Source organism: Myotis nattereri (assembly GCF_964212035.1).
Source record: "Myotis nattereri genome assembly, chromosome: 8".
Taxonomy (NCBI): domain Eukaryota; kingdom Metazoa; phylum Chordata; class Mammalia; order Chiroptera; family Vespertilionidae; genus Myotis; species Myotis nattereri.
The window spans coordinates 62,438,962-62,464,046 of NC_138083.1; the positions used below are offsets into that span (position 1 = coordinate 62,438,962).

A 25,085-nucleotide genomic window follows, 5' to 3' on the forward strand; every position below is an offset into this window, starting at 1 on the left:
CTTACATTCTCAAAAAAAGATTAAAAGAGCTATTTTTATCCTATTTTACAGAATTGAAAATTGAGAGAGTACATAATGAGTTCAAGATTACACAGTATGATACAAAGCTGACAGTTGAATATAGCCTACCTCAAAACTGATATATAAAATTTCATTATGAGCACTCCAAAATACTGGTCCTGTAAAAAAAATATCTGCCTCAAAGGATTGTCTCCCACCTTAACACTTTTTCTCCCTACATTAATGTTGATGATAAACTTTAACATTAAATTAAATATGAAATAAGTTTTACTTTAAAAAGAATGTCACAGGCATAATACTTGATATGGCATGCCTTTTGGAGAAACATCTTTGACTCACAGAGCAATAGGATTCTATGTATTTAATAACTAAACCCAGCATCCTAAGAATTCTAATAACTACTCTGTCCACTCAATATGGAAATAAATGCTTTATCAAATTTTTAAAATATTCAGATAATATTTTATCCTTTTTCAAAATATATTTCCATCATTCCTTAAAAAATGGAATATAAAATGAAAAGATATGACATAATAGATTTTAAAGTGGGTTTTGTATTTTATTATATTCAACTATATTTAATGTTCTCTTTCAGTCCGATGACAGTAAAACTTCTGTGAGGGATCGCTTTAATGCAAGACAGTTCATGTCTTGGTTACAAGATGTGGATGATAAATTTGACAAATTAAAGGTATGTATATTGAGAAGTTCAGTTTAAATGGATACTTTCCCCTTCTCTTTTTTTCATTTTTTAAAAAATATATATTTTATTGATTTTTTACAGAGAGGAAGGGAGAGGGATAGAGAATTAGAAACATCGATGAGAGAGAAACATCGTTCAGCTGCCTCCTGCACACTCCCTACTGGGTATGTGCCCGCAACTAAGGTACATGCCCTTGACCAGAATCGAACCTGGGACCCTTCAGTCCGCAGGCCGATGACGCTCTATCCATTGAGCCAAACCGGTTAGGGCTCATTTTAACTTTAAAAAAAATGATTGATTTTTAGAAAGAGAGAGGAGGGGGGTATAGAGAGAGAAACATCAATTTGTTGTTCCATTTATTTATGCATTTATTGGTTGATTTTTTTATGTGCCCTGATCAGGGATCGAACCCACAACCTTGACGTATTGGGTAGACATGTTAACCAACTGAGGTACCTGGCCAGGCTGCTTCCCCCTTCACAAACAGATACTGCAGCTGTATTAGGAATGATTAGGAAAGGAAATACTGGTCACGAATCCTTACACTAGGTCACACTTGGAAAATAAAAGCCATATTATTCTTCAGGACCAGTGTAGAAAAATGAGTTTCTAATGGGGATCTTTATGTTTATTATCCAATATACAAGTCTGGTTATAGTTCTAACATGAAAGAATGGGAAAACAATAAGAGAAATATATTTTACAGATCTATAAAGAAAAGTATTTAGTTTTAGATCTTCAGTACAAATCACTTCTCCTTAGATTTTCTTGATTCTTTTGTTAATTTGAAATCTCATTATTTGAAGCAACAGTTTTAAATATTAAGATGTGGGTGAAGTTGAAGACCCAGAAATAGTTGGCATATGGGTACAGACAGGGTAAAACACTTACCCTGTATAACTCAAAAACTTTTTATACCTCTACTATGTCCCTGAAGTAAACAAAGCATATTTAATAGAATAATCGATTAACTTTTCTCTTCTATTTTAATAGACCTGTCTTTTAATGAGGCAACAACATGAAGCTGCAGCTTTAAATGCCGTTCAGAGATTAGAATGGCAGCTCAAACTCCAGGAACTTGATCCTGCCACCTATAAATCTATCAGCATTTATGAAATCCAGGAGTTTTATGTTCCCCTTGTTGATGTTAATGATGACTTTGAATTGACTCCTATATAGCAGCCATTACTTCCTCGTGTGTCATCTTAAACTGATGGAGACTCAAGAGTGTTATATTATGGAAAATTGCTTTTTGACAAAAATACTGGTATCATGCCTTTACAATTGTTGGTAAAGTTCAACTAAAATTGGTTATGTAGCAAACACTGTCATTTTATAAAAAATGAAAAGAAATATTTTGGCTCTTGGGTCCAAATAGTTTCTAATTGAAAACTATTATTTATATCGGTGAAAGGTCATGATTACATTTGGCAGGCTGTGGTAGATATTAAAGTTGAGAATCTGCTAATGGCGCTGGAAGTTGTTAGCACTCTAAGTAACGAAATAACCACTAGTATGCAAATCTTTTTCAAGTTCTATTAAAATATATCAGTAAACTAAAAGGTTCAATTCCTACCAAATAGTTTCTAATTTGGAAGCAAAACTTGGCACAAATTTTCTTCAGTTTATTATATTTGTAAATTGTACAGTTTTCTTTTCAAAAGTTTGATATTGTCTTTCTTTTTAATAACTTATTTTATACATATTGTGCAGATGTAAATCTTGTAATTAATGGTCAAAATGTATACAAAGGGATTGGTAGTCAAAACATGTACAAAGGAATAATTGTAAACCTGTTTTGTCTGATGTTTTATTGGACCAAAGTTGTAGTTTGTATGGAGTGTAGCAGTAGTGTGGTCAGATAGCAGAACTTTTAAGTAAGGCATGCATGTGTTTGAGTGAGCTTGTTTTTATCACCATAACTGTAAAGTTGTGACTTAGTTGTATTGCATGCTTTTTCCTATAATTTAACTCTCCATAAGTGATGCCTAAAGTAGTGTAAGGTGTTCCATACTAATCTCCTGGCATAGTACCTATGACTTACTATGTTGGGTGTATTATTTAGAATTAGTCATACAAAGAAACAGCTCTTTTTTTCACCTCATAGTAGAGCTTATTCTCTCCTCCCACCCCCAAATGCCTTTGAATGAAAATTCTGAAATTGTAAATGTCTATTTTAATACTCAAGTATGATGAATCTGTGAATATATGTAAAATATGTTTAATAAATTTTATTGGTCATGTTAAATCATTGTAAAACTTTTTTACTTGCTAAAGCATAATGTTTTAAGCTTAATAACCTTTGCACTTTTAAAATAAAAACTGAGTACTCAAATGAAAAAAGAGATATTTGGTAGTCAAAATGAGTAAAAGAAACAGGCATATTCCAATTGATCTCTACAATGTTTATGAAAAATTCATTAATATGCTGTATTTTTTTCCTTGTATCAAGATATAAAGCAAGATTTTCAGAATTTTATAATTAAGATTTGGTATGCTGTTTTTAATAAAATAATTAGCAATATACTTAGAAAAAGTCCAGCTCCTCCTATACCATGATACAGATTAAATATTCAGGAATATTTCTGATCTGAAACCTGCTGCTAAACTTATTAAACATTTTTGAAAGGAAAGTTAGGTTATGTGTAAAATTGATTATAAGTGTATGAGATTAAAATTTATAGAACTTTCCACAATACTTTCTTGAATTATAAAATAATACTGGGTGTTTTTTATTCTGATAGAGCAAAGTAAAAAGAATATATGAGAAATAAAGTGTTTACAATTCGGCTTGCAAGTTGGAAATTCCAGCTGATGGAAAAATTGAAGTTGTTGAGTGCAAAGGTACATATTAAGCTTAGGGATTTAATGAATTTTTACATCAATTTATATTTAAATTCATATTGTACTTGGCATGCGCAATAAAGAAGCACGTGTAAAAAATACACAGTGCAAGGACTTTAATATAGAGGTTGGATGTAGTAGTGTTTAGAAATTTAGATGAGATATTTTGGCCTTTTTTATTGGATAAATGGGGCCAAGAAAGGCAGGGTAGATTTTGAAGCACTGGTTTTGTTGAAGTTAAGTTTATTAAGTCTGGGAACATTAAAAGCTAATTTATAAAAAGCAATACTTTTTAATATGAAAAACTTAATGCAAATTTTGTGTATTCTTTTGCCTAAACAAAAAAACAAACAGATTTTTGAGCATTGAAGTCATAGAAAATATGAGAGGGTAAGTTTGTAAGCATTTTGTGCTGATGGTCCAACCTGAGAAGGGGGTGTGGGAGAACAGTTTGGCCAAACAGAACAAGCTGCAGAAGAGAAAAAGCACGCGGGAATCTGGCATGTTTTAGTCATCCCAGCTTTTTAGCATTAACCACAGTTCTCACCCTCTACAATGGTACCTCAAGTCGCTGGAGCACCTCTGCCATGATTCTGCTTGTGCAAATTTCCTTTGTAAAATGACAAAGCTAATCAGGATAGCTTAAAAGAAAAGTGAATGCCTTTCCTGGAAACACTTAAGTAAGTAGCTAAGGGCTTATGATATTAAAAATATTCTGAAGCTCTGAAATGCTAGAAAAAACTTGGAATGTAGTATATATGCTTAAAAAGATTTAGGATCTGAAAGAGGAACAAAGGGTGGTTAATTTAATCAGTGGTTTTTTTCTTAACTATTAAATATCATGAACAAGATACTAAATTGTACCTAAGGATTTGTATTTCTTTAAATCTTGTTCTCAATCATATCTGTTTAATAAATGACTAGATATTTGTGCATGTTATTTAATAAAGAGTTATATTTTTATAGAAAAGTGAAATGTGTGCTAATTTTTTTTTTAATTTTCCACTCCCATATGACTCTACACCAAACACTAATATTTACCTGGGCAGCTAGCAAAATGGAAGAAATACTCATTTTGGGGAAACAAACAGCATCTGAAGAATTGGTCTTTCAAGTCTATTCAGTAATGAGGTCTCAAAAATGAATTTTAAATGTTACACATGCTGCAAAACTTCATAACTGCAAAAACCTTATGGAAAGACCCCATGAAGCTCATTTTAATGGACTTATGAATTATACAATTATTCTAGAAATTGGGTACTGTACTAAATATTTTCCTTAGTTATCCAACATGTGAGCAGTATTTTTTATTCTATGGTATCCTGACATAAAACCCCAAAACTTGATACAGAGGAACTTAGCCATTTGAAACTCGTGATACAGTTTTATCTTCTTGTATTTTAAAGAAAGCATTTTCATATTTAAAAAAAAATAAAACATTCAAGACAAAAGATGATTACAAGAGATACTAATCTTTGGAAAAGCTTGTTTGAAGTTTAATTGGTTAAAATACCTTGTAATTCATTTCTTAGTGGCTTCTTGGGACCATAGTTTCCTTTGTACCTAAAATGGTGATACAAAACCTCCACCGAAGTAGTTATCCAAAAAAACAAAAATCAGAAAGTAAACTTAAGAAAACTACAAACTAACATTGGCCTTGAACATATTCATGTCTTAGTGACATTCAGTTAGGCAACAATTCCTTAATTAGGATAGAAAAAGTACAAACCATAAAAGAAAAAACTTAATAATAGGACTTCATTAAAATTTAAAACGTTTTTTCTTTAAAATCAAAATGAAAATGTAAGCCACACTGAGAGAAAAGATAGGTTAAAAACATATCTGGTCCTAGCCGGTTTGGCTCAGTGGATAGAGTGTCCGCCTGCAGACTGAAGGGTCCCGGGTTTTATTCCGGTCAAGGGCACATGCCCGGGTTTCAGCCTAGGTCCTCCGTAGGGGGCGTGCAGGAGGCAGCCGATCAGTAATTCTGATGATTGCTGTTTCTATACCTCTTCCTTCCTTTCTGAAATAAATAAAAATATATATTTTTTAAATATAAAAAATTTTATTCGGGAATATGTAAAGATAAAGTTTTCAACTCAATAAGAAAATTAACATTTTACCAAAGAAGATATATGAATGGCAAGGAAAAAAACAGCAAAGTGCTCAACATCATTAGTCATTAGGGAAATCAAATTAAAACCACAATGTTATACCAGTATCTACCAACTAGAATGGCTAAAATTAATGTTTAAAATACCAAGAATTGGAGAAACTGTTGAGCAACTAGAACTCTTCGATTGTTGGTAAAAATGCAAATGCTACCACCATTTTGGATATCCATTTAGTAGTTTACAATATAAAAAATACACTTACTATAAAAAATACCATCAATTTCACTCAAATATTTACCCAAAAGAGAGGATAACTTCGTATTAAAATAATTTTTTGTTAAATTTACTATTACCAAGTACTTTTTTAAATTTATTTTTATTGTTGATACTATTACAGATGTCCCCATTTTCTTCCCCTTTACCCACTTCAACCCAGCCCCTGCCTCACCTTCCCTCTGGCCATCTCCACACTGTTCTCTGTGTCTGGGTGTCATGCATATATGTTCTTTGGCTACTCCCTTCACCTTCATCCAGTAACCCTTCTCCCACCCCTCTGACAGCTGCCAGTCTGTCCCATGTATCCATGCCTCTTTTTCTATTTTGTTCAATTAGTTTTGATAACAGGATTCCACATATAAGGCATTTAAGACTGCTTCTAGCTTAAGACATTAGCACTAGGTCAGTATTTCCAAGGAGAAATACCTTGTGGATCATAGTCCAATGGGCTCCAACTTAATCTTTCTGGAATCTGTTTTTAAAATATATTTTTATTGATTTCAGAGAGGAAGGGAAAAGGAGAGCGAGATAGAAACATCAATGATGAGAATTATTGATAGGCTGCCTCCTGTAGTCCCCTACTGGGGATGGAGCCTGCAACCGGGCATGTGCCCTGACTGGGAATCCAACCGAGACCTTCTGGTTCATAGGTCCACCCTCAACCACTGAGCCACACCTGCAAATTCCCAGGGTTGTGGGAAGGAACTGAGTACAATTCTCCATTGCCTTTATCTACATGCTAGCTGTTGTTGAAATGAATTCACTTTCTTGAAATATGGGCTGCAATGAGTTCTGGCATCCTGCTGGCTAGGTCTGCCCTCTCCTACTGAGGCTTGGAGTGGTGCACTGTAGCCATTTGTGGAGCTGTCTGTCCGTCTTCTCCACAGGCCAGTAAGCTTTTTCTTGGCCTGCTCCTATGGAATGTCCTCACTTCTATTTACAATGCTAAGCATGGTGCCAGGCACTCCCTCAGGGCATAGCAGACTTTAGTGAGCTGCTGGAAGAAGGCTCTGCCCTGGGGGATCCTTATTCAGTCGGTCTCATGCAGATCCCAGAATGCTGGGGTCCAACCCCAGCAGGTCCAGGGGTCCCCAAAGGTGTGGACGGAGTCGGCGAAGAAGGAATGACACGGAGACAGCGTTCAGTTGATCAGCAGCCTAGCCAGGATCTCCAGCCAAGTTCTGGTTAGGATCTCCAGCCAAGTTCTGGTTCGGTTCTCTCACTAGGTTCTCCAGCCAAGGTTCTCCAGCCAAGTTCTGTCACCAGGTTCTCTAGCCAGGTTCTCCAGCCAGTTTCTATCCAGGTTCTCCTGCCAAGTTCTGTTGCCAGGTTCTGTCCAGGTTCTGTTGCCATGTTCTCTCGCTAGGTTTTCCAGCCAGGTTCTGTCCAGGATCTTTTGCCAGGTTCAGTCACCAGGTTCTAGTCAGGTTCTCTTGCCATGTTCTATCCAGGTTCTGTAGCCAGGTTCTGTCTCTAGGTTCTTCAGCCAGGTTCTCCCGCTAGGTTCTGTCTCTAGGTTCTGTGGCCAGTTTCTGTCCAGGATCTTTTGCCATGTTCTCTCCAGCGAAGTTCTTCTGTCTCTAGGTTCTGTGCCTAGGTTCTGTGTCCTGTTGTCATGTTACATCTGTATTTATACCAGTTGATTCCAATCCTATCAATCTCTATTCCAAAGGTTAGGGCGTTTCTTATCTCCATTCCAGGGAGTAAAGATTATGTAGCTTAAGCATGATTGTTCGTAGTTAAAGTGATTAATTACCCGCCTGGCACTTAGTTAAGAGGTTTTATTCCCTCGCTAACTTCAGGGGAAAATCCCTACCTGGGGAAACAACCTTTCTCAGAGACCTTGGTTAAAACACATAGTGCCAAGAAGGTGAGCAAACATATTAAGAACAGTACGCCATATATGCCAGGTCCCTTGAAACAGCAAGGATGGACTGGCTCCCGGCACCAGAATCCTGTATTTTAACAACCCCAACCCCTGATGTCAAAGAACAAGGTCAGCTCCACTGATCACTCAGTGCCTCAGTCTTGCATCCCTCTAGTCCAGTGGTTCTCAACCTGTGGGTCGCGACCCCTTTGGGGGTCGAACGACCCTTTCACAGGGGTCGCCTAAATACATCCTGAATATTAGATATTTGCATTACGATTCATAACAGCAACATTACAGTTATGAAGTAGCAACGAAAATAATTTTATGGTTGGGGGTCACCACAACATGAGGAACTGTTGAGAACCACTGCTCTAAGAGGACATGTAACAGCTAGCTGCCTCACAGGGTTGCTGTGAGGATTCAGTGAGCTCGGTTCCATGACTAGCACATAAGTGCAGAGAATGGGCCTGACAGTAGGGCCTGCGAAGCCTGATGTGGGGAAGGGAAGAGGGCTGAGAGAAAGCGCGCGGGGGCGCCAGAGTGGGTGTGTTCCTGGGGGCGGGGTCATGGCCCGGCGGGGGCGGGGCGGGGCGGGGCCGGGGCGTGCGCTCTCCGGAGCGTCCTGAGCGTGAGAGACGTCTCCTGGCCGAGCTGGCGGTGGCGGGGAGCCGAGGGCGGGCGGAGGAGGAGAGGGAGGAGTGCTGAGCGGGCGGGCCTGTGCCTTTGAGGTGTCGGAAGCTCGCGGCGTCGCGCGGAGGGACTGCGCGGAGGCGCGGCCTGCCTCCCTCGCACAGCCCCGCAGCGCGTCCGAGCTGGGCCGAGCCGCCGGGGAGCCGGGCCAGGCCGCCCAGCGGTGCCGCGGCGCACGGTGAGCGGGAGCGGGCTGGCACTGGCGTCCGCGGCCGGGAGGGTCAGTGCCCCGAGCTCGGCCTCCGGAGGCCGTGCCCGCGGTGGGCTTCTAGGGAGCCGGGAGGAATGGGAGCGCTCGCGCGGCCGGAGCCCCGCCTCCGCGGAGGACAAAGTGGGGTACCGCCGCCGGGGGGTGCCGGGCGGCCCTGGCGCCACGACCCGCGGCCCCTCTGCGCCCCTTTTCCTGCACCGCTCGGGCCCGCGCTCCTGGCCTGGTCCTCCGCGCGCGGGGAGCTGGGGGCGAGGGCGAGGGCCTCCGCCGCCTTCCCCGGCGGCACAAAGGCGGCTGTCAGCGCCTGCTCCCCGGGCCACGCTCGGTCGCCGGAGCCCGAGCAGCAGCTCAGGGCGGGCGGGCGGAGACCGTTGTGATGGGGCTTGTTCTTAACTCAGAAAGACAGCAAGAAGCCGCTTAGTTCATGCTGCTGCCTGCTGTGTGTATGCCCTGTTTACTCGAATATCTTCCCAATAAGATTTTGGGAGTAGGATGAAGACAACCGTAAGAGACGAAAAAATTAAAACCCCCTTTTTGGTAGCTGTAGGATGAAAACTAGTTCTGGATAAAATCAGTTTCAGATTCCTTCCTCGGCCTCCACTGGTGGCTCCAAAAGTCATTCCACTTGGTACGTGTTGTTAAATAAATTAGGTAATTGGGTTGCTAACGGTCTTTAAGAAAACCTGTGGCCTCGGGAGCAGTCAGCAGGGCTTTCTCTTTCAAAATTGAGTCATACTGGGTACGAAGCCTTCTATTCTTTCACCTTATTGTTTTTGCTTAATTTAATTGTACTTCGTAATACTTAGTGTAAAAGTTTACGGTAATTATAAAGGCCCTATAAACGTACCTTTTATCCCTCTTACATCAGTAGTCATTTATTTTAATTGGTTCTATTGGGGGGGTGTTTTAACCTTAAGAAGTTATATCTTCGCTTTTTAAAAATTTTAATAGCCACATTGGTTGTTTAACCACTGTCAGAATTCATCCTGGTTTTTTTGGGGTTTTTTCTTTCTTTGAAAGTGTGATATCATCTTAATGATTTTGAAGAATCTATGTTACCTGTGGTATAGAATCAAAAGAAGAGCTTCACATAATGCAGTTAATAATGTACCATCCCTTTGTTACTTGCTAAATTAGTTAAGGAATGACTGTCAACTCCTTTCTTTGAGCTGCTTCATTCTGATTATGTTAAGAAACAATGAAATAATCATCATTACTAGAATTATTTGCATTTAAGATCTTTGTTTTAATTCTAAGAATTAAAATATTGTTAAATGTTTTTAGATTAGAATACAATACTAATAGTTTTTATACCGGCATAAAGTTGAATAATAGGCCTAAAACTAAAGTTGAATAGTATCAGTGTAGTTTTAAAATTAGTTATTTGCTTGATATACTCTCAAGTTACTGATGACCTATAAATACCTACATATATAACAGTCACTGTTTCTAGGTAGTCTGAGAAATTCATTCTAAATCTTTGAAGATGGCCAACAAGACATTATTATATAAAATTGTAGGGTGTTTTTTCATGCTTAATCTTTCATTGAGTGACCTTTAAATGATCACTCGAAAGTCTTCTAACACAATGAGTTTGGTTTATTTGTGTTGTTTTTCATTTTTGTATTTTGTTTTTACCCTAACACTTGCCTTTGAATTAAAGTTTTTTGTTTGTTATTTGTTTTGGTTTAGCTTCCTGGGAATTACTGATTGTCTTTGAAGAAACATGAAGTCACATTCTGTTGTTATGCTTACTCTAGCCATCTTGGTGTTCCTGACATGGATCCCTGTGTCCCTGAGTTGTAACAAAGCACTCTGTGCTAGTGATGTGAGCAAATGCCTCATTCAGGTAGGACTAAGAATATTATTATTAATATTAAAGTGTATTGTAGAGCAGAGATAGAGCACAGATATATAGATATAGAGTGTACATGTAATACAGTGTATTAGGTGAGAGATGAAGTACTGAGTTATGACAGACACAGTGGTCTGGGTTTTTGCCCCCTTAGTTCACTTGCATACAAGCAAGGTTAGATTCAAGAGGTTTAGTACTAAAAATAATATCCAGCTTTATAAACATGCTGTTACAATGTGATGAGCACTCTGTTCAGAGGAATTAAAGGGTTTCTCTTGTATACTCTAGTTTACATAGCAAAGAGACTAAATAACTACATTTAGGGGGGAAATTTAGCTAGTCAAATAATAGACAAATTGTACACTACACGTAATGTTTATTCTGTGTTGTCTGTTCTATGTAAGAAATTACCTCCAAATGTAGCAACTTAATTTAGTAGACATTTATTATTTCATGCAGTTTCTTTTTCTTTTTTTAAATATATCTTTATTGATTTCAGAGAGGAAGGGAGAGGGAGAGATAGAAACATCAATGATGAGAGAGAATCATTGACTGGCTGCCTCTTGCATGCCCCCTACGGGGGATCGAGCCCACAACCCAGGCATGTGCCCTTGACCAGAATCGAACCCTGGACCCTTCAGTCCGCAGGCCGATGCTCTATCCACTGAGCAAAACCAGCTAGGGCTCATGCAGTTTCTTAGGGTTGGGAATCTGGAGCAGTTGATCTGGGTGGTTTTGGCTTAGGGTTCCTTACAGGGTTGCAAGCAAGTTATCTGGGATTGGGAAATCAGCTTCCAAAATACATGATAATTAACTTTTTTAGTCATCAAAGCAAGCCTAGTGATGTAGCTACCACTGACATTTTCTCATTTCAAGAGAAAAGTGAGGTTAAGTAATTTGGCTCCGTTCACATAGCTAGTAAGCGGCTATAGAATGTGGGTCTGTGTTTGACTCCAAAGCCTGTGGCCTTTCCCCTAATCATACTGGTTATTACTCTTCATAAAGTTGTGTTCATTAGTGGTGAACTTCATGTCTTATATAGCTGTTCTCTCTTTTCCATCCTATTAGATCATCAGTAGTCTTATGCTCTTTGTGTGTGTTTATTAGCCTCCCTTCTAATTATTGGCTGTTGGCTAAGAAATTTAGTAACCACACATACTAGAATTCTGTGTAAGTATGAGTCAGCTACCTCTTGGCTATAACCCTGACATAAGAGCAATTGTGTGTTTGTACTAGAAATAATAAGGATTTTTATAGATTAGAGGCATTTTGTGCTTAATTCTGACAATTTGGTTCTTTTCATTAATAATTGAAATTCTAGGAAGCATGGCCTTTATGTGAGTGTAGTTTGCCACCATCTCAATTCTGTTCACTCTTACTTTGCATTTCAAACCAAAACATTTAATAGAAAAATTTGTTAGTTCAGTGGTTGGTTTTTAATTTTTTTACTATGAACATTTTCAAGCACAAATAGAAGAGATGAGGGTATAATAAATAACAGTTACAATCAACAGTTACAGCAATTATTAACTCATGGTTACCCTTGTTTTATCTCTATTCCTCTACCCTGACCACTGCGGTTCTGTTTTAATTTCAAGCAAATCCATGATACTATTTTGCCATAAATCTAATACCCATCTCTTAATGATACGAACTCTTTAACACATAGCTATTAGCAATTTTAAAATTACCAGTAATTCTTTAATACCACCTAATTTTATACATGGAAGTTTTGATATGGCATGTCTGCTTAGGCTTATGCTTGCTGAAAATTTTAGAGTCTGTACATTAATTCCAGCTTTGTGCTGTGGTCACATGGGGAATCTGTGCTCACTTCCCAGTTGTTTCAATGGAGCTTCGTTGTTCATTAATAGAAATAAAGTCTCATAACAATTACTATATTCATGTTTAGGTGGAAATTCACTTAAATTCCAAATTATTTTTTGACTCTCAGAGGTCTGTCATTTCCATTAGTTCAAATAATGAAAACTAGAACATTCCCTTTTATTATTATTTTTATATATAATATCTTATTGAAACTCTTATTAATATGAGTCTGTGATCAATGTTCTTAGATTTTTTTAAACAGCTTTATTGAGATATATAATTCTAATATTATAAATTTCACTGATTTAAATGTATAATTCAAAGAATTTTGGTGTATTCAGAGTTATGCATCCATCACCACAATGTAATTTTAGAACATTTCCATCACCCTAAAAAGAAACCTCATACCTATTAGCAGTCATTTCCCATTTCTTCTTCCCCACCTCTAGGCAACCAGTAATCTACTTTCTATGTCTCTATATGCCTATTCTGTACATTTAATATGAATGGAATCATATAATATGTTGTCTTTTATGTCTAATGTTACTGAATATAATGTTTTCAAGATTCATGCATGTTATAACAGGTATCAGCACTTCATTCTTTTATGGTCAGACTAGAGGCCCGGTGCACGAAATTCGTGCATTTGGTTGGGGGGCAGGGTCCCCCCAGCCTGGCCTGTGTCCTTTCACAGTGCAGGAGCCCTGCAATCAATCTCCCCAAAGAGGTAGGCTTCGCCCACCCATCTGGGGCTCCTCAATGGATTGCCCCAAAGACGTAGGTTGGAGCCGGGGGTCCCGCCTCCATGCTGTGCATGCAGCATCAAGTCCCCATCAACCCACATGCGCCTGCTGTGCATGCAGCCTTCTGGTGATGGATCGTGATGGTGTGAGGGTATCATGGTGTGATGGTGTGAGGGTGTGTTGACCATTTGCATATTAACTCTTTATTATATGATCAAATAATTTTCCACTGTATGGATATACCTACTTTAATTTATCTATTCATCAGTTGATGGGTATTTGGATTGTTTGTATTTTTTGGCTATGGTGAATAATGCTGCTGTGAATATTCATGTGTAAGTTTTTATGTGGATATGTTTGTATTTCTTTGGGTATATACCCAGGAGTGAATTGCTGGGTCAGATTTTCTGTGTGTGTGTGTGTGTGTGTGTGTGTTAATCCTTACCTGAGGCTATTTTCCCATTGATTTTTAGAGAGAGTGGTTGCTTCCTACACGCCCCTGACCCAGGGGTGGGGATTGAACCTGCAACCCAGGTATGTGCCTTTCACCGGGAATCAAACCTGTGACCCGACCCTTCATTTGGCAGTCCGATGCTCTATTTTTTGGATGTGCCACAATTTGTTTATCCATTCACCTATTAAGATTCATCTTCGTTGCTTCTAGGTTTGGGCAATTAAAAATAAAGCTTGCCTGGCTGGTGTGGCTTAGTGATTGAGCTTCAACCTAAGAATCAGGAGATCACAGTTCAATTCCTAGTCAGGGCACATGCCCGGGTTGCAGGTTTGATCCCCAGTGGAGGGCATGCAAGAGGCAGCCGATCAGTGATTCTCTCTCAATATTGACGCTTCTATCTCCCTTTCCTTTCCTCTCTGAAATTAATAAAAGACATCCTATGTAATAAAGAGGTAATATGCAAATTGACCATCATACCCTCACACAAGTTGGCCACCCCCATGTGGTCAAAGATGGCCACCACAAGATGGCCACCAGGGGAAGGCAGTTAGGGGCAACCAGGCCGGCAGGGGAAGGCAGTTAGGGGTGACCAGGCCAGCAGGGGAGAGCAGTTGGGGGGGACCAAGCCTGCAGGAGAGGGCAGTTAGGGGGGACCAGGCCTGTAGGGGAGGGCAGTTAAGGGGGACCGGGCCTGCAGGGGAGGGCAGGTGGGGGCAACCAGGCCTGAAGGGGAGGGCAGGTGGGAGTAACCAGACTGGTAGTAGAGGGCAGTTGGTGGGGACCGGGCCTGCAGGCAAGAGCAGTTGAGGGGAACCGGGCCGGCAGGGGAGGGCAGTTGGGAGCAACTGGGCCAGCAAGGGAGGGCAGTTAGGGACAATCGGGCTGGCAGGAGAGCAGTTAGGTGTCGATCAGGCTGGCAGGGGCATGGTTAGGTGATGATCAGGCTGGCAGGCAGAAGCAGTTAGGGGCAATCAGGCAGGCAGGTGAGCAGTTGGGAGCCAGCAGTCCCGGATTGTGCAAAGGATGTCTGGCTGCCGGTTTAGGCCCGATCCGGGGCCTTAACCAGCAGTTGGACATCCCCCGATGGGTCCTGGATTGGAGAGGGTGCAGACTGGGCTGAGGCCCCACCCCCCCCCCCCCACCCCAGTGCACAAATTTCGTGCACCGGGCCTCTAGTATAAAAATAAAGCTGCTACTATAGCTAAGATCTGGAAACAGCCCAAGTGCCTCATCAGTAGATGAGTGGATTAAAAAACCTTTGGTACATTTACACAGTGGGATACTACCCGTCTGTAAAAAAGAGGATCTCTTACCCTTTGTGACAGACAGCATGGATGGACCTGGAGATTATTATGCTAAGCAAAATAAGCCAGTTAGAGAAAGACAAATATCACATAATCTCAGTTATATGTGAGATCTAATGAACAAAAATAGGTCCAGAGGCATGAATGCATGGCACAGAGGGTAGTCAGGTGGAGGGGATGGGAAGAGATTAACACTTTCATTTGTTTTTGAATGCACTCTTTTCTCATCAAGTATTTCTGAGGATACTTACCGGAAATTTATTTTGTTACCTGTATTTATATTTCTTCCAAGGTTATTTTTTCTTTTAACTTACATCTCTGGTGTGGCAGGCCTTCCCCAATTTTTATTTAGTTGTCCATTATAGTTAAGAATGAGGCATTCAAAGCATGGTTGGGAGACTATATGTGGGCAGGGCTGACGGACACAGACTGGAGGGTTTCACTCGAGGGGCAGGGAAGCCCTTCTGCTCTGAGACTGGTCATTTTCCTGAGCAGAAGTTTTTGGTGTGTTTGTTTTGATCGGCTGGTTTTATTGCTGTGGTTGGAGTGGGCGGGTGGAAAGTAGATCCCTGTTCTTGTCTTTTGCTCTAGTGTGGAGGGTAGCCTAACAGGACTGATAGAAACTTGAACTTTGATGCCCTCTTCCATTCCTGTTTTCTTCAATTGAAGAACAGGTTGGCTATTGGTGTTTCATGTGCCAAGAATGGTTAAATGGGGTCCTTGGATCTCTTAAAGGCTTATGGCATCTTCAGAATCAAAAATTGTATATGTACAGTATGAAAAAGGAAAAAATTCCATAGCTTTCAGAAGGTTCTCAAGGTCATTGTTGCTCTGAAAGATTAAGAATTGCCAGTGTGGTTCAGTTGGTTGGAGCATTGTCCCATACACCGAAAGGTTGTGGGTTCCATTCGTAGTCAGGGCACATTCCTGGGTTGCAGGTTTAATCCCTGGTGGAGCATTTCTCTCTCTGTGTGTCCCTTCCTGTCTCTCTAAAATCAATCAACATATCCTTGGGTGAGGATTAAAGAAATAAAAAAGAGCGTTAAGAATTGCTGGAGTTTTGCTTTCCATTGCACATAGTAAGTTATTAAAATTTTGCTTTTATATTCATCAAAGTACAAGGCATATTGACATTTTAGATGATAATAGTAGCTTCTCTCCTTACACTTACAGAACAAGAACATGTACAAAAATGAACATTGGAGAGTACTTTAGGAAAGGCAATGCTATTGAAGTTTAAAGAAAGATATTACTTCCTACATCTTAGAGGGGATTTAGATTTTCCTTTTGTTACTTTGGTTTGGTTTAAACAGCATCTGTAGTATTGAAATGATGTACTGTGAGGATAAGCTAGAACATTTGTTTATATTGAGCTCTCTGCAACTCTTGAAATAACTAAATATAAAAAAATTTCCCTGGAAGCTCATAGTTATGTAAATATTTTTACCAGCGTAGCCACAAGCAGCACAGTCATTCCTGCCACTCCTACCAGTTGCTACAAATAAGGGTAGTCCCTACGTAAATATTTATTTTGTGCTTCTGACAGGAAAGAAATCTAACTTTAAACATCAAAAAAGTAAAATTGTCATCATGGTGTATTTCCTTGCTGATGTAACGAGTGGTTTAGTTTTCCTATGTCAGGGAAAAAAAATGGTAATATAGGATTTTCCTTTTAACAAGATCTTTCTATTTTTTTCTTCTGCTGTGGGAAAAAAATATAAAATTTGGATCAATATTATGCTTTTACCTCAGAAATCTCAAGACCCATTTTTGTATTAAGAACTAAAAAAAAACCCAAAACAAAAAAAAACACCTAATTGACTTGTGAGTACTTTTGGCAAATATTTAGAGTCATATTTAGGGTGATGTAAACATTATATTTAATGAAAATATTCAAACTTAGGTTCAGAGATTGTTAATGTATTATTATTTTAGCTCTTTACTGGTTATCTGTGTATTTACTTAGCACCTTTTTTTTTAATATATTTTATTGATTTTACAGAGAGGAAGGGAGAGGGATAGAGAGTTAAAAACATCGATGAGAGAGAAACATCGATCAGCTGCCTCCTGCACACCCCCTACTGGGTATATGCCCGCAACCAAGGTACATGCTCTTGACCGGAATCGAACCTGGGACCCTTGAGTCCGCAGGCCGATGCTCTATCTGCTGAGCCAAACCAGTTAGGGCTACTTAGCACTTTTATGCACTAAATCAACAGTCTGCTTTTTTATTCTAAAAACTTATTTAACTATTAAATAAATCTTAGATTTATTGGAATAAGTTGCGATATCAAAATAGCTTATTAATAATTATAATTTTTAAATGTATTTTTGTCTTAGTTAAAAATATAAATAGTTCAGATAACTTAAGGACTTTCTTAATCACAGTAAACTAAAAAAAGAAAAAATTAACTTTCTTTTCCTTTTTCCTTAATCAGTGCTAATTAAATCTACATTATTTTCTTGCTACATTATCTTGGTTTATCACTAATACTAGTAATATTTGGTTTATAATACAGTGTTTCCTTTTTTCTCTTAAAAACATTACCTTATTTCTTACAGTGTTTTTTCCCTCTTCATTTTACTTCCTGCTCATAAAAGTTGTGGCTCTAATTCATTTTTGTCCTCTTTTGATTCTGTTAACACCTCATGAAAATCTTTGAATTAATGTCCAAAAGTAATGAATTAGGCCTGATGTAATTTAAGAGAAGAATAAGTCATTGTTTCCCTTCAAATGTTTAATGCAGTTAGAATAGCTGCTAAAATTTGTAAGTAGAGACAAAGTAATTTTCACTGGCTGTTTCACTTTGTTAAATTATTATATTAAAGCAAAAATTAGGATTTCATTGGAAGACATGGACATTTTCAAATATAAAACAGGGAGAAATTTTCAAGTATAAAATAGAAAAAATAAATAGTCAAATAATCCCCCATTAACCTATCACTCAACTTCAGTGATTCACAAATAGCCAGTCCAGTCTTATCTATACCTACCTCCACCTTACCCCAGTGGGAGTATTTTAAAGAAATCTGTTGGGGAACTTGTACAGTAAATTAAGGTTTAAAATTTTATTACTAGGTTTATGTAAGAAATGGATGCCATTTGACATATGTTGGAAGTTCATGTATGTACATGAACTCATATGCTGATATATTTCACTGACAGAGAACACTACTGTTCCCCGTAGTGTTTCATTTAAGTTTATATTATTTTCAGAACAAAAGTTTACCAACCAGTTGGAATTTATAAAGAACAACATGATAATAAGATTCAGCTGAGATATTTTTGTTCAGTTTGGTGAAAGTTTGTCTGATGGTCTCCTTAAAGAGTATTAATATGTCAAAATAGATTTGTTGTAACCTAGCATAATATCATTATGTTTATTCTTTTGAATAAAGGCTAATTGTTTGAAGATATGTTTTATATATTTTTAAATACCCATTTGATCTAAGAAAATGTGTAAATAATATCAGCATAGGTACAACCTAATGCTTCCTTGATTACTGATGCTTACGCAATATGCATTTACTAATTAGCTTTGTTCTTACATTCCCGGGGCCTTTTTTTTTTCCCTAATAAAGATATTATAAATATTTAGAGTTTGCTTAATTTAGTATTTAAGGACCTCAGTTTGTGTTTTTAGTGTATGTTTTCATAATTGTACAGACATTAATTTGGCTCTTAAGTCATACTACCCAAATAAATTAAATGTTTATTTGCCATTATAAAAATTTTTCATATTTTTAAAAAAATTACAGAATGCATAGGAATAGAAAAAAAGTAAATCATTCATAGTTATGTTTTACAAGCACAGATTACTCTTAATATTTCAATATAGTACTTTCCAGGTTTTAATTCTATGTTAAGGTGATTTTAACAACTGTATTATATATATAACTTTTCTGTTCAGTGTTTTTTATTAGCATTATTTTATGCTTCTTTATAAAAAGAAAGTACACTATTTATGTTAGTTAAAAGAAATATCGTTTTAGCTTAAAAATAAAATAGCCCTAACCGGTTTGATTCAGTGGATAGGTCATTGGCTGTGGACTGAAGGGTCTGGGGTTTGATTCTGGCAAGGGCATTAATCTTGGTTGTGGGCTCATCCCCAGTGGGGGGCATGCAGAAGGCAGCTGATCAATGTTTCTCTCTCATTAATGTTTCTAATTCTCTATCCCTCCCTTCTCTCTGTAAAATCAACAAAATATATTTTTTAAAATAAATGAAATAGAGGAATATGTTTTCAGAGTTAGAACTATCTTCAGTATTGCTTTCTTTAATATCAGCTTACATTTAAATAGTGCTTTATATTTTTTAATTCTGGTTTATTAAAATAATAAATTTATGTACTATAGTATACCATTCTGGTCTTTCAAAGGTGAAATAAGGTGTTCCCCGATCTCCCAGTGCATGTTGGGGGTCAGATTTATTGAGATATAATTACATTCAATTTTCTCTTTTTTGGTATAGAGTTTTATGATTTTTGACAAACATATGCTCTATAGTATACAGTCAAGAGAGGGAATATTTTAATCACTTTTACAAGTTACCTCGTGCTCCTCTGTAGTCAAAACTAGCCCCTCCACAGCCTCAGTGCCTGGCTACCACTGATTTGATTTTTGTCTCTATAGTTTCACTTTTTCCAGAATGTCATTTAAATAGAATCGTACAGTATGTAGCCTTTTGTTTTTCTCAGATTTCTTTCATCTAGTATAATGCTTTTTAGGTTCATCCACATTATTGTGTGTTTCAGGTATTTCTTTCCTTTGTATATTGCTGAGTCTATTGTATGGCTGTACCATAATTTGTTCATTCATTTACTGGTTGATGGACATTGGGTTGTTTCCAGTTTTTGGTGATAATGAATAAAGTTGATATATACTTTCACATATGGGTCTTTGTGTGAACATGTTTCATTTCTCTCAAGTAAATATCTGCGAGAGGGATTGCTGAGTCACAAAAGCATTTTGATAGCCATTATCTCACTTGGATACCAAAGTTTATAAGGGTAAACCCAACAATACCACTTCCTTTTTATGACTGACAAAATGAGACTCAGTGGTATATGTTGCAAATCAGATTCTTCCTCAATGTATTAATTTCCATCTCTAGCCTAGAAATTTGGAAGTTCATAAAATAAATTTTTACTCTTACAGTAGTCTTAGTCTTAGGTGAATGATAGTCCCCTCCCCCATTTATTTTGCATAGAGGATTAAGATCTCACCAGAACCTTGAATACCATTTTCTGTTAAAGTTTATTAAATAGTTATGATAAGCCTTAACTGGTTTTTCTCTGTGGTTAGAGAGTCGGCCAGAAGACTGACAGATCCCAGGTTCGATTCTGGTCAAGGGCCTGTACCTTGGTTGCAGGCTTGATCCCTGGCCCGGTTGGGGCAGGTGCGGGAAACAACCAATCAATGTGTCTCTCTCACATCAATGTTTCTCTGTCTCTCACCCTCCCTTCCACTCTCTCTAAAAATCAATGGGAAAAAAAAAATCCTTGGGTGAGGATTAACTAAATAAATAAGTAAAACCTCTGTCTTTTGACATTCAAAAATTTGAAATTCTATGTCATATTGTAGTTTTTTCTAATTAAAATGTAGTAAAATACATTTTTAAATGATTAGGCTCTTTCTCAAAACTTTACATCCTGCCAGATTTTCATTTCCTATAAGCTTTTTGAGGATCTTGCCGAATTCTCTAGATACCCGTGCTGGTAATATGGGATAGCCCAAATGTATAAAATTTTGTTTTCCATTTAGTATAAAGTTTTTGTTTTTTCCATTATAAAATTATTGAACAGTGTGATTACCCAACTGTAAGGAACATTTAGTATAGCCCTTCACACAGAGAACAGATATCGTATTTCATTATTACGCTGGCTCTCACATGTAAGAGCAGTAGTAGTCGGAACAACTTGGAGTCAGAAGACCTGTCTCAGAGCCTCACTTGGTGAACTCAAACGAATCAGTAACCCATTCCCTCCGCCTTTTCATCGGTACCAGCACCGTGAGCAACGGCAACACTTTTTCTGAGAATTGCAGACTAGGGAAGCAGGTGATATGGTCATTAACTGACTAAAGCAACAGAAGAATTAACCATTAAATTCCAACTCACTGGTTTTGCAGCTCTTGACCAATGATACTTACTTTACCTTTACAAACAATGATTAAACTTGGGCAATAGCAGTTCTAATTATATTCAGGTACTGAGAATGAATTATGCAATACTATTAATTAAACAACCTAAAGGATTATCTAAATTTAATTGTGGGCTCATTCTAAGAAATAACAATAATTATTGAAATGCTAAATTAATAAAAAGAATAAGTTTCATATATCTCATTTCAAAAACAGGCATATCAAACCAAAACTTGGGTCAAACCTTAGCCACTTACTAATTGAATGATATACAGATTTCATAACCTTCCTTGAAAAATCAAATAACTATCTTATTAGGACTCATTGAGATTCAAGAGACTGCATTTAAAACACTTAGTACATTGCCTGTTAGTGATAAAATAAAACCCTGTTAGGAACTTGGGGAGGTGGTGCAGTAAATAAATGGAAGCATTGAGTCAGTCCTTTTTGGACTACTGTGAACTTTGTGATCACATGTTCCATTCAACTGAGCAGTACTCAAGTTTAGTTATAGTGAGGTTAGTAAAACATATAAATAGTCAAATTTTCCAAATAGAATATTCAACATCTCAGCACAACCTTTTTTTTTAATTTAGTAAATGGGAGACTTTGAAATAATAGTAAAATGGAAGATAATGAAGTCTTTGAAGATAATATATAGGGTGAGAACATGGGCAAGGTGTGCGTCAGGAACTTAAGTCCTATTATGCAGCCACTAAATTATGTTGACAGATTTTTATAATAGGGAATTGCTTTTTTTTTTTTTTAGCATAGGACAGTATACAATCATTATTTTTTAAGAAATGCATAGGAATTTACCAAAATGGGAGGAATTTGGGTGTTTTTTCCTTGTATTCTAGTAAATATTTTTAAAAATATTTATAAATCAAATAAATATCTAAAAAATGTTAATGCATTACCTTTATCATGACTCTAGCCTCTTTCTGGTTATGGTGGATTTATTTATATCCTCACAACTAAAACAACTAGCGGAAAAGATTTATTTTTAAGTGTCTTGGAAAGATTCTGCTGAACATTTTTAAATGGAGTAATTTTTTCTGTGATCCTTGATTCATCACAGAGAATTACATTTTGAGTTGTTTTGTATTTCCAATACTTAGGTTCAAAGCACTTTAGAAATGTGTTTTATATTTTGAAACATTCATCCTAACCACAGTTTGCTTGCTGTCAAAAAATTAAAGTATACTTTTTCAAATATGTTTATGATCAAATATTATTCAATAGTGTGATTTTAAAAGACATGTAAATTGAATAGGAAAGATGAATTACTTGGTGCACTACATGTGACTATTATAATTATTTACACATGGAAATTAATTGTTTCCATTTTTTCTTGACTTAATAGTCATAAAGCAAATGATTACCATATTTTTGCTCTCTTGATTTAAACTTAGGTTTTTGAGATCCTAAATGTCATATGTTAAGTTTGCCTGGAATTTTCTCCTGAAAAGTGAGAAGTTAAATGTATTTTCGAAAACTGAAAAGCTACAAATGCTGTCGAAAAGGTTGGTGTGAGGATCTCGTTTTTCTTCTTTCCCAATCTCCTAAAAAGGATACTGCATTTGTTATGAAGAATAGAGATTTTTAAAATATGTTCTGAGGCTTATTTACTTGTAAAATTTCTTAGTTTATGTGATTAAATTTTTCTTAAAGGTTTTTTTCAGTCTTTAGTAAGATGGAAAGACAGAAAAATATTAGCTAACATGTTGTTACTTGGCATTCAGCTAGTTTTAACAGTCATTTTAATAGTATGGTAATAAAGTTTATATTTAAGTCATTTCCCCCATGTCTCAGCTTTCTGTAGCCTCTCACTTTGTATTCTATCAGTAAATTATAATCATTAAGTATATCACTACTATACATTATTCTATCACACTGACATGTAAAAGTACAGGCATCTAGTAAGAGGGTGTGAAATAGATTTGAATTTTGAGGGCTGGGTAATCCAGGCAAGTTCAAGCATCCTTAATTTATTTTTATTTTTTAATTGATTTTTAGAGAGAGAGAGGAAAGGAGAGGGAGAGAGAGAAACATCCACTGATAGTAAAACATCAGTCGTCTGCCTCCTGCATGCCCCCTACCTGAAATGGATCCAACAACACAGGCATGTACCCTGACCAGGAATCAAGCCAGCAACCTTTCAGTGCATGGGATGACGCACGACCAACTGAGCCACACCAGCCAGGGTTCAAGCAACCTTTAGTCATAGTTTTAACCTTCCATTAGTTAGAGGTAATCTTAGGATATCACTCACCCTTTCATTCCAATTTAAAACACCTCACAAATACCTGACTTTAAAATAAAAGGCATAATGAATGCTTTATAAACTCAGTTTTTCTAATGGAAGCTATTAAATTGACATTTATTTAAAAATTATTTAGCATAACATATTAATTCATTTAACAGGCTACCATTTGGAAATTGATAGAGAAAAAGGAGAAACATATTCTTTGAATAAATTTGTTACTTTTCTAAATCATTTCTCCTGAGCTAAATAGGTAATGTAAATATAAGCAACTAAAATAGTGAAGGGATATTTTCTCTGTAAAATGTATATTAAAATTTTAAAAGAACCTTTATTTCTTGTGACTAGGTGGCAATCTTTATAATACTAAAAACCAAAAGTATCCATATCCTTAACTCTGATGGTATTTTTTTTTTTTTTTAAAGTATACTCAGAAAATGTTCTCTCATTCCAAAAACAGGACTGACAGGTTTTCATGGAGAAACAAGTCACAAAGATTACTTTTAGTGACTGTTTTTTCTAGATTTCCAAGTAAGTTTTAGCTTCTCTGAATCAAGCATCACCAGTTTTGTGATGAGGCATCTGAAATTTTCACAAAATCTTTGCCCACTTAGTCCTCTTTCTCACAGACCTAGGAAAGTTACCTATACATGAAAAACAGCCCAACCCTGCAGAATTCCACAGTATTAAAATATTCTAATTTGTACTTATTGTGTCTCAGATATACATTGACATCAAACTAATTAAATAGAGAATAGTACGAGTGTTGATTCTTGAAAGTGCTGTGTAACAGCTAGGGGACTTTTGGAGAAGAAAAATTAGGAATTACATGTCAGTGTTTATTATCAGTATGATTAAATATCAGTGACAAAAACATGTAATTTTAGAATGATGAAGTGACTCCAGTAATATATAAATGTAATAAGATGAATTTAATAGGGATAAATATTATGTATTGTGTTTTAAGTTCTCATGACCCAGGGAAAGCCAAGTGGGCAATGGTGGCTACAGAATTTCCCTTTAAGTTGGGTTTGTTTAGGAGTGTCTGTCTGGTGTTAAGGGCTAAAGGAATTACCTGGAATCTTCAATTATGAAGCAAGCTGTATTAATTAGCTTTCACCACCTCAGAGTTTAGTGGTTTAAAACAATAATCATTTCTGGGGTCTCTGTTATTTCCATTGATCCATATGCTGGTTCTTGTGCCAGTACCAGGCTGTTTTGATGCAGTAGATTTGTAATACAATTTTTTTAAATAAATCTTTATTGTTCAAATTATTACAGTTGTTCCCCTTCCCCCCCCCCCAGCTCCCCTCCACCCAGTTCCCACCCCACCCTCTGCCCTTACCCCCCCACTGTCCTCATCCATAGGTGTACCCTTTTTGTTGCCAGGTCATACACATGGAAAATGTAGCTATTTCCATCCGTGACGTGTCCCTGTGTTTGACCTCACAGGGACCATCTCAGCCTCACAGGGGCCGTCGCAGCCTCACAGGGGCTGTCGCAGCCTCACATGGACCATCTCAGCCTCGCAGGGACCGTCTCAGCCTCGTGGGGGCCAGCGCAGCCTCTCGGGGTGCCGCATCTCACGTTGGGGGTGAAGGTGCGAGACAGAAGCTCCTCTCGCTGTCTCCCCTGTTGCTCCCTTGCGTATCGCCAATGCTGGAAGTTTCTGAGAGCAGTCTGCAGGTGGTGGACATCAGACTTTAACTAGTCAACACGAAGTTTGGCATTCTGTCTTTTGTTGGGCGGCTTCTTGCTGGACCAGT

General features: G+C 37.5%; 2 protein-coding genes across 3 annotated transcripts in view; both read left to right on the plus strand.

Annotated features, from left to right (window-relative positions):
• Nucleotides 1-3,465, plus strand: part of ANKRD12 (ankyrin repeat domain 12) — a 108,077-nt gene extending 104,612 nt beyond the window's left edge. The window contains exons 13-14 of the mRNA XM_081096500.1: nt 617-712; nt 1,718-3,465. Of these exons, the coding sequence (XP_080952626.1) occupies nt 617-712; nt 1,718-1,903 (282 nt within the window). The 3' untranslated portion in view covers nt 1,904-3,465. The remainder of the gene's footprint in view (nt 1-616; nt 713-1,717) is intronic.
• Nucleotides 3,466-8,437: 4,972 nt separating this feature from the next.
• Nucleotides 8,438-25,085, plus strand: part of TWSG1 (twisted gastrulation BMP signaling modulator 1) — a 31,048-nt gene continuing 14,400 nt past the window's right edge. Inside the window, exons 1-3 of one of the 2 annotated variants that reach the window (XM_081096502.1) lie at nt 8,493-8,696; nt 9,271-9,357; nt 10,422-10,578. In XM_081096502.1, coding sequence (XP_080952628.1) covers nt 10,456-10,578 — 123 coding nt within the window. In that variant the 5' untranslated portion in view covers nt 8,493-8,696; nt 9,271-9,357; nt 10,422-10,455. Of the gene's footprint in view, nt 8,697-9,270; nt 9,358-10,421; nt 10,579-25,085 lie in introns of both variants that reach the window. The other variant, XM_081096501.1, reaches the window with a different exon arrangement.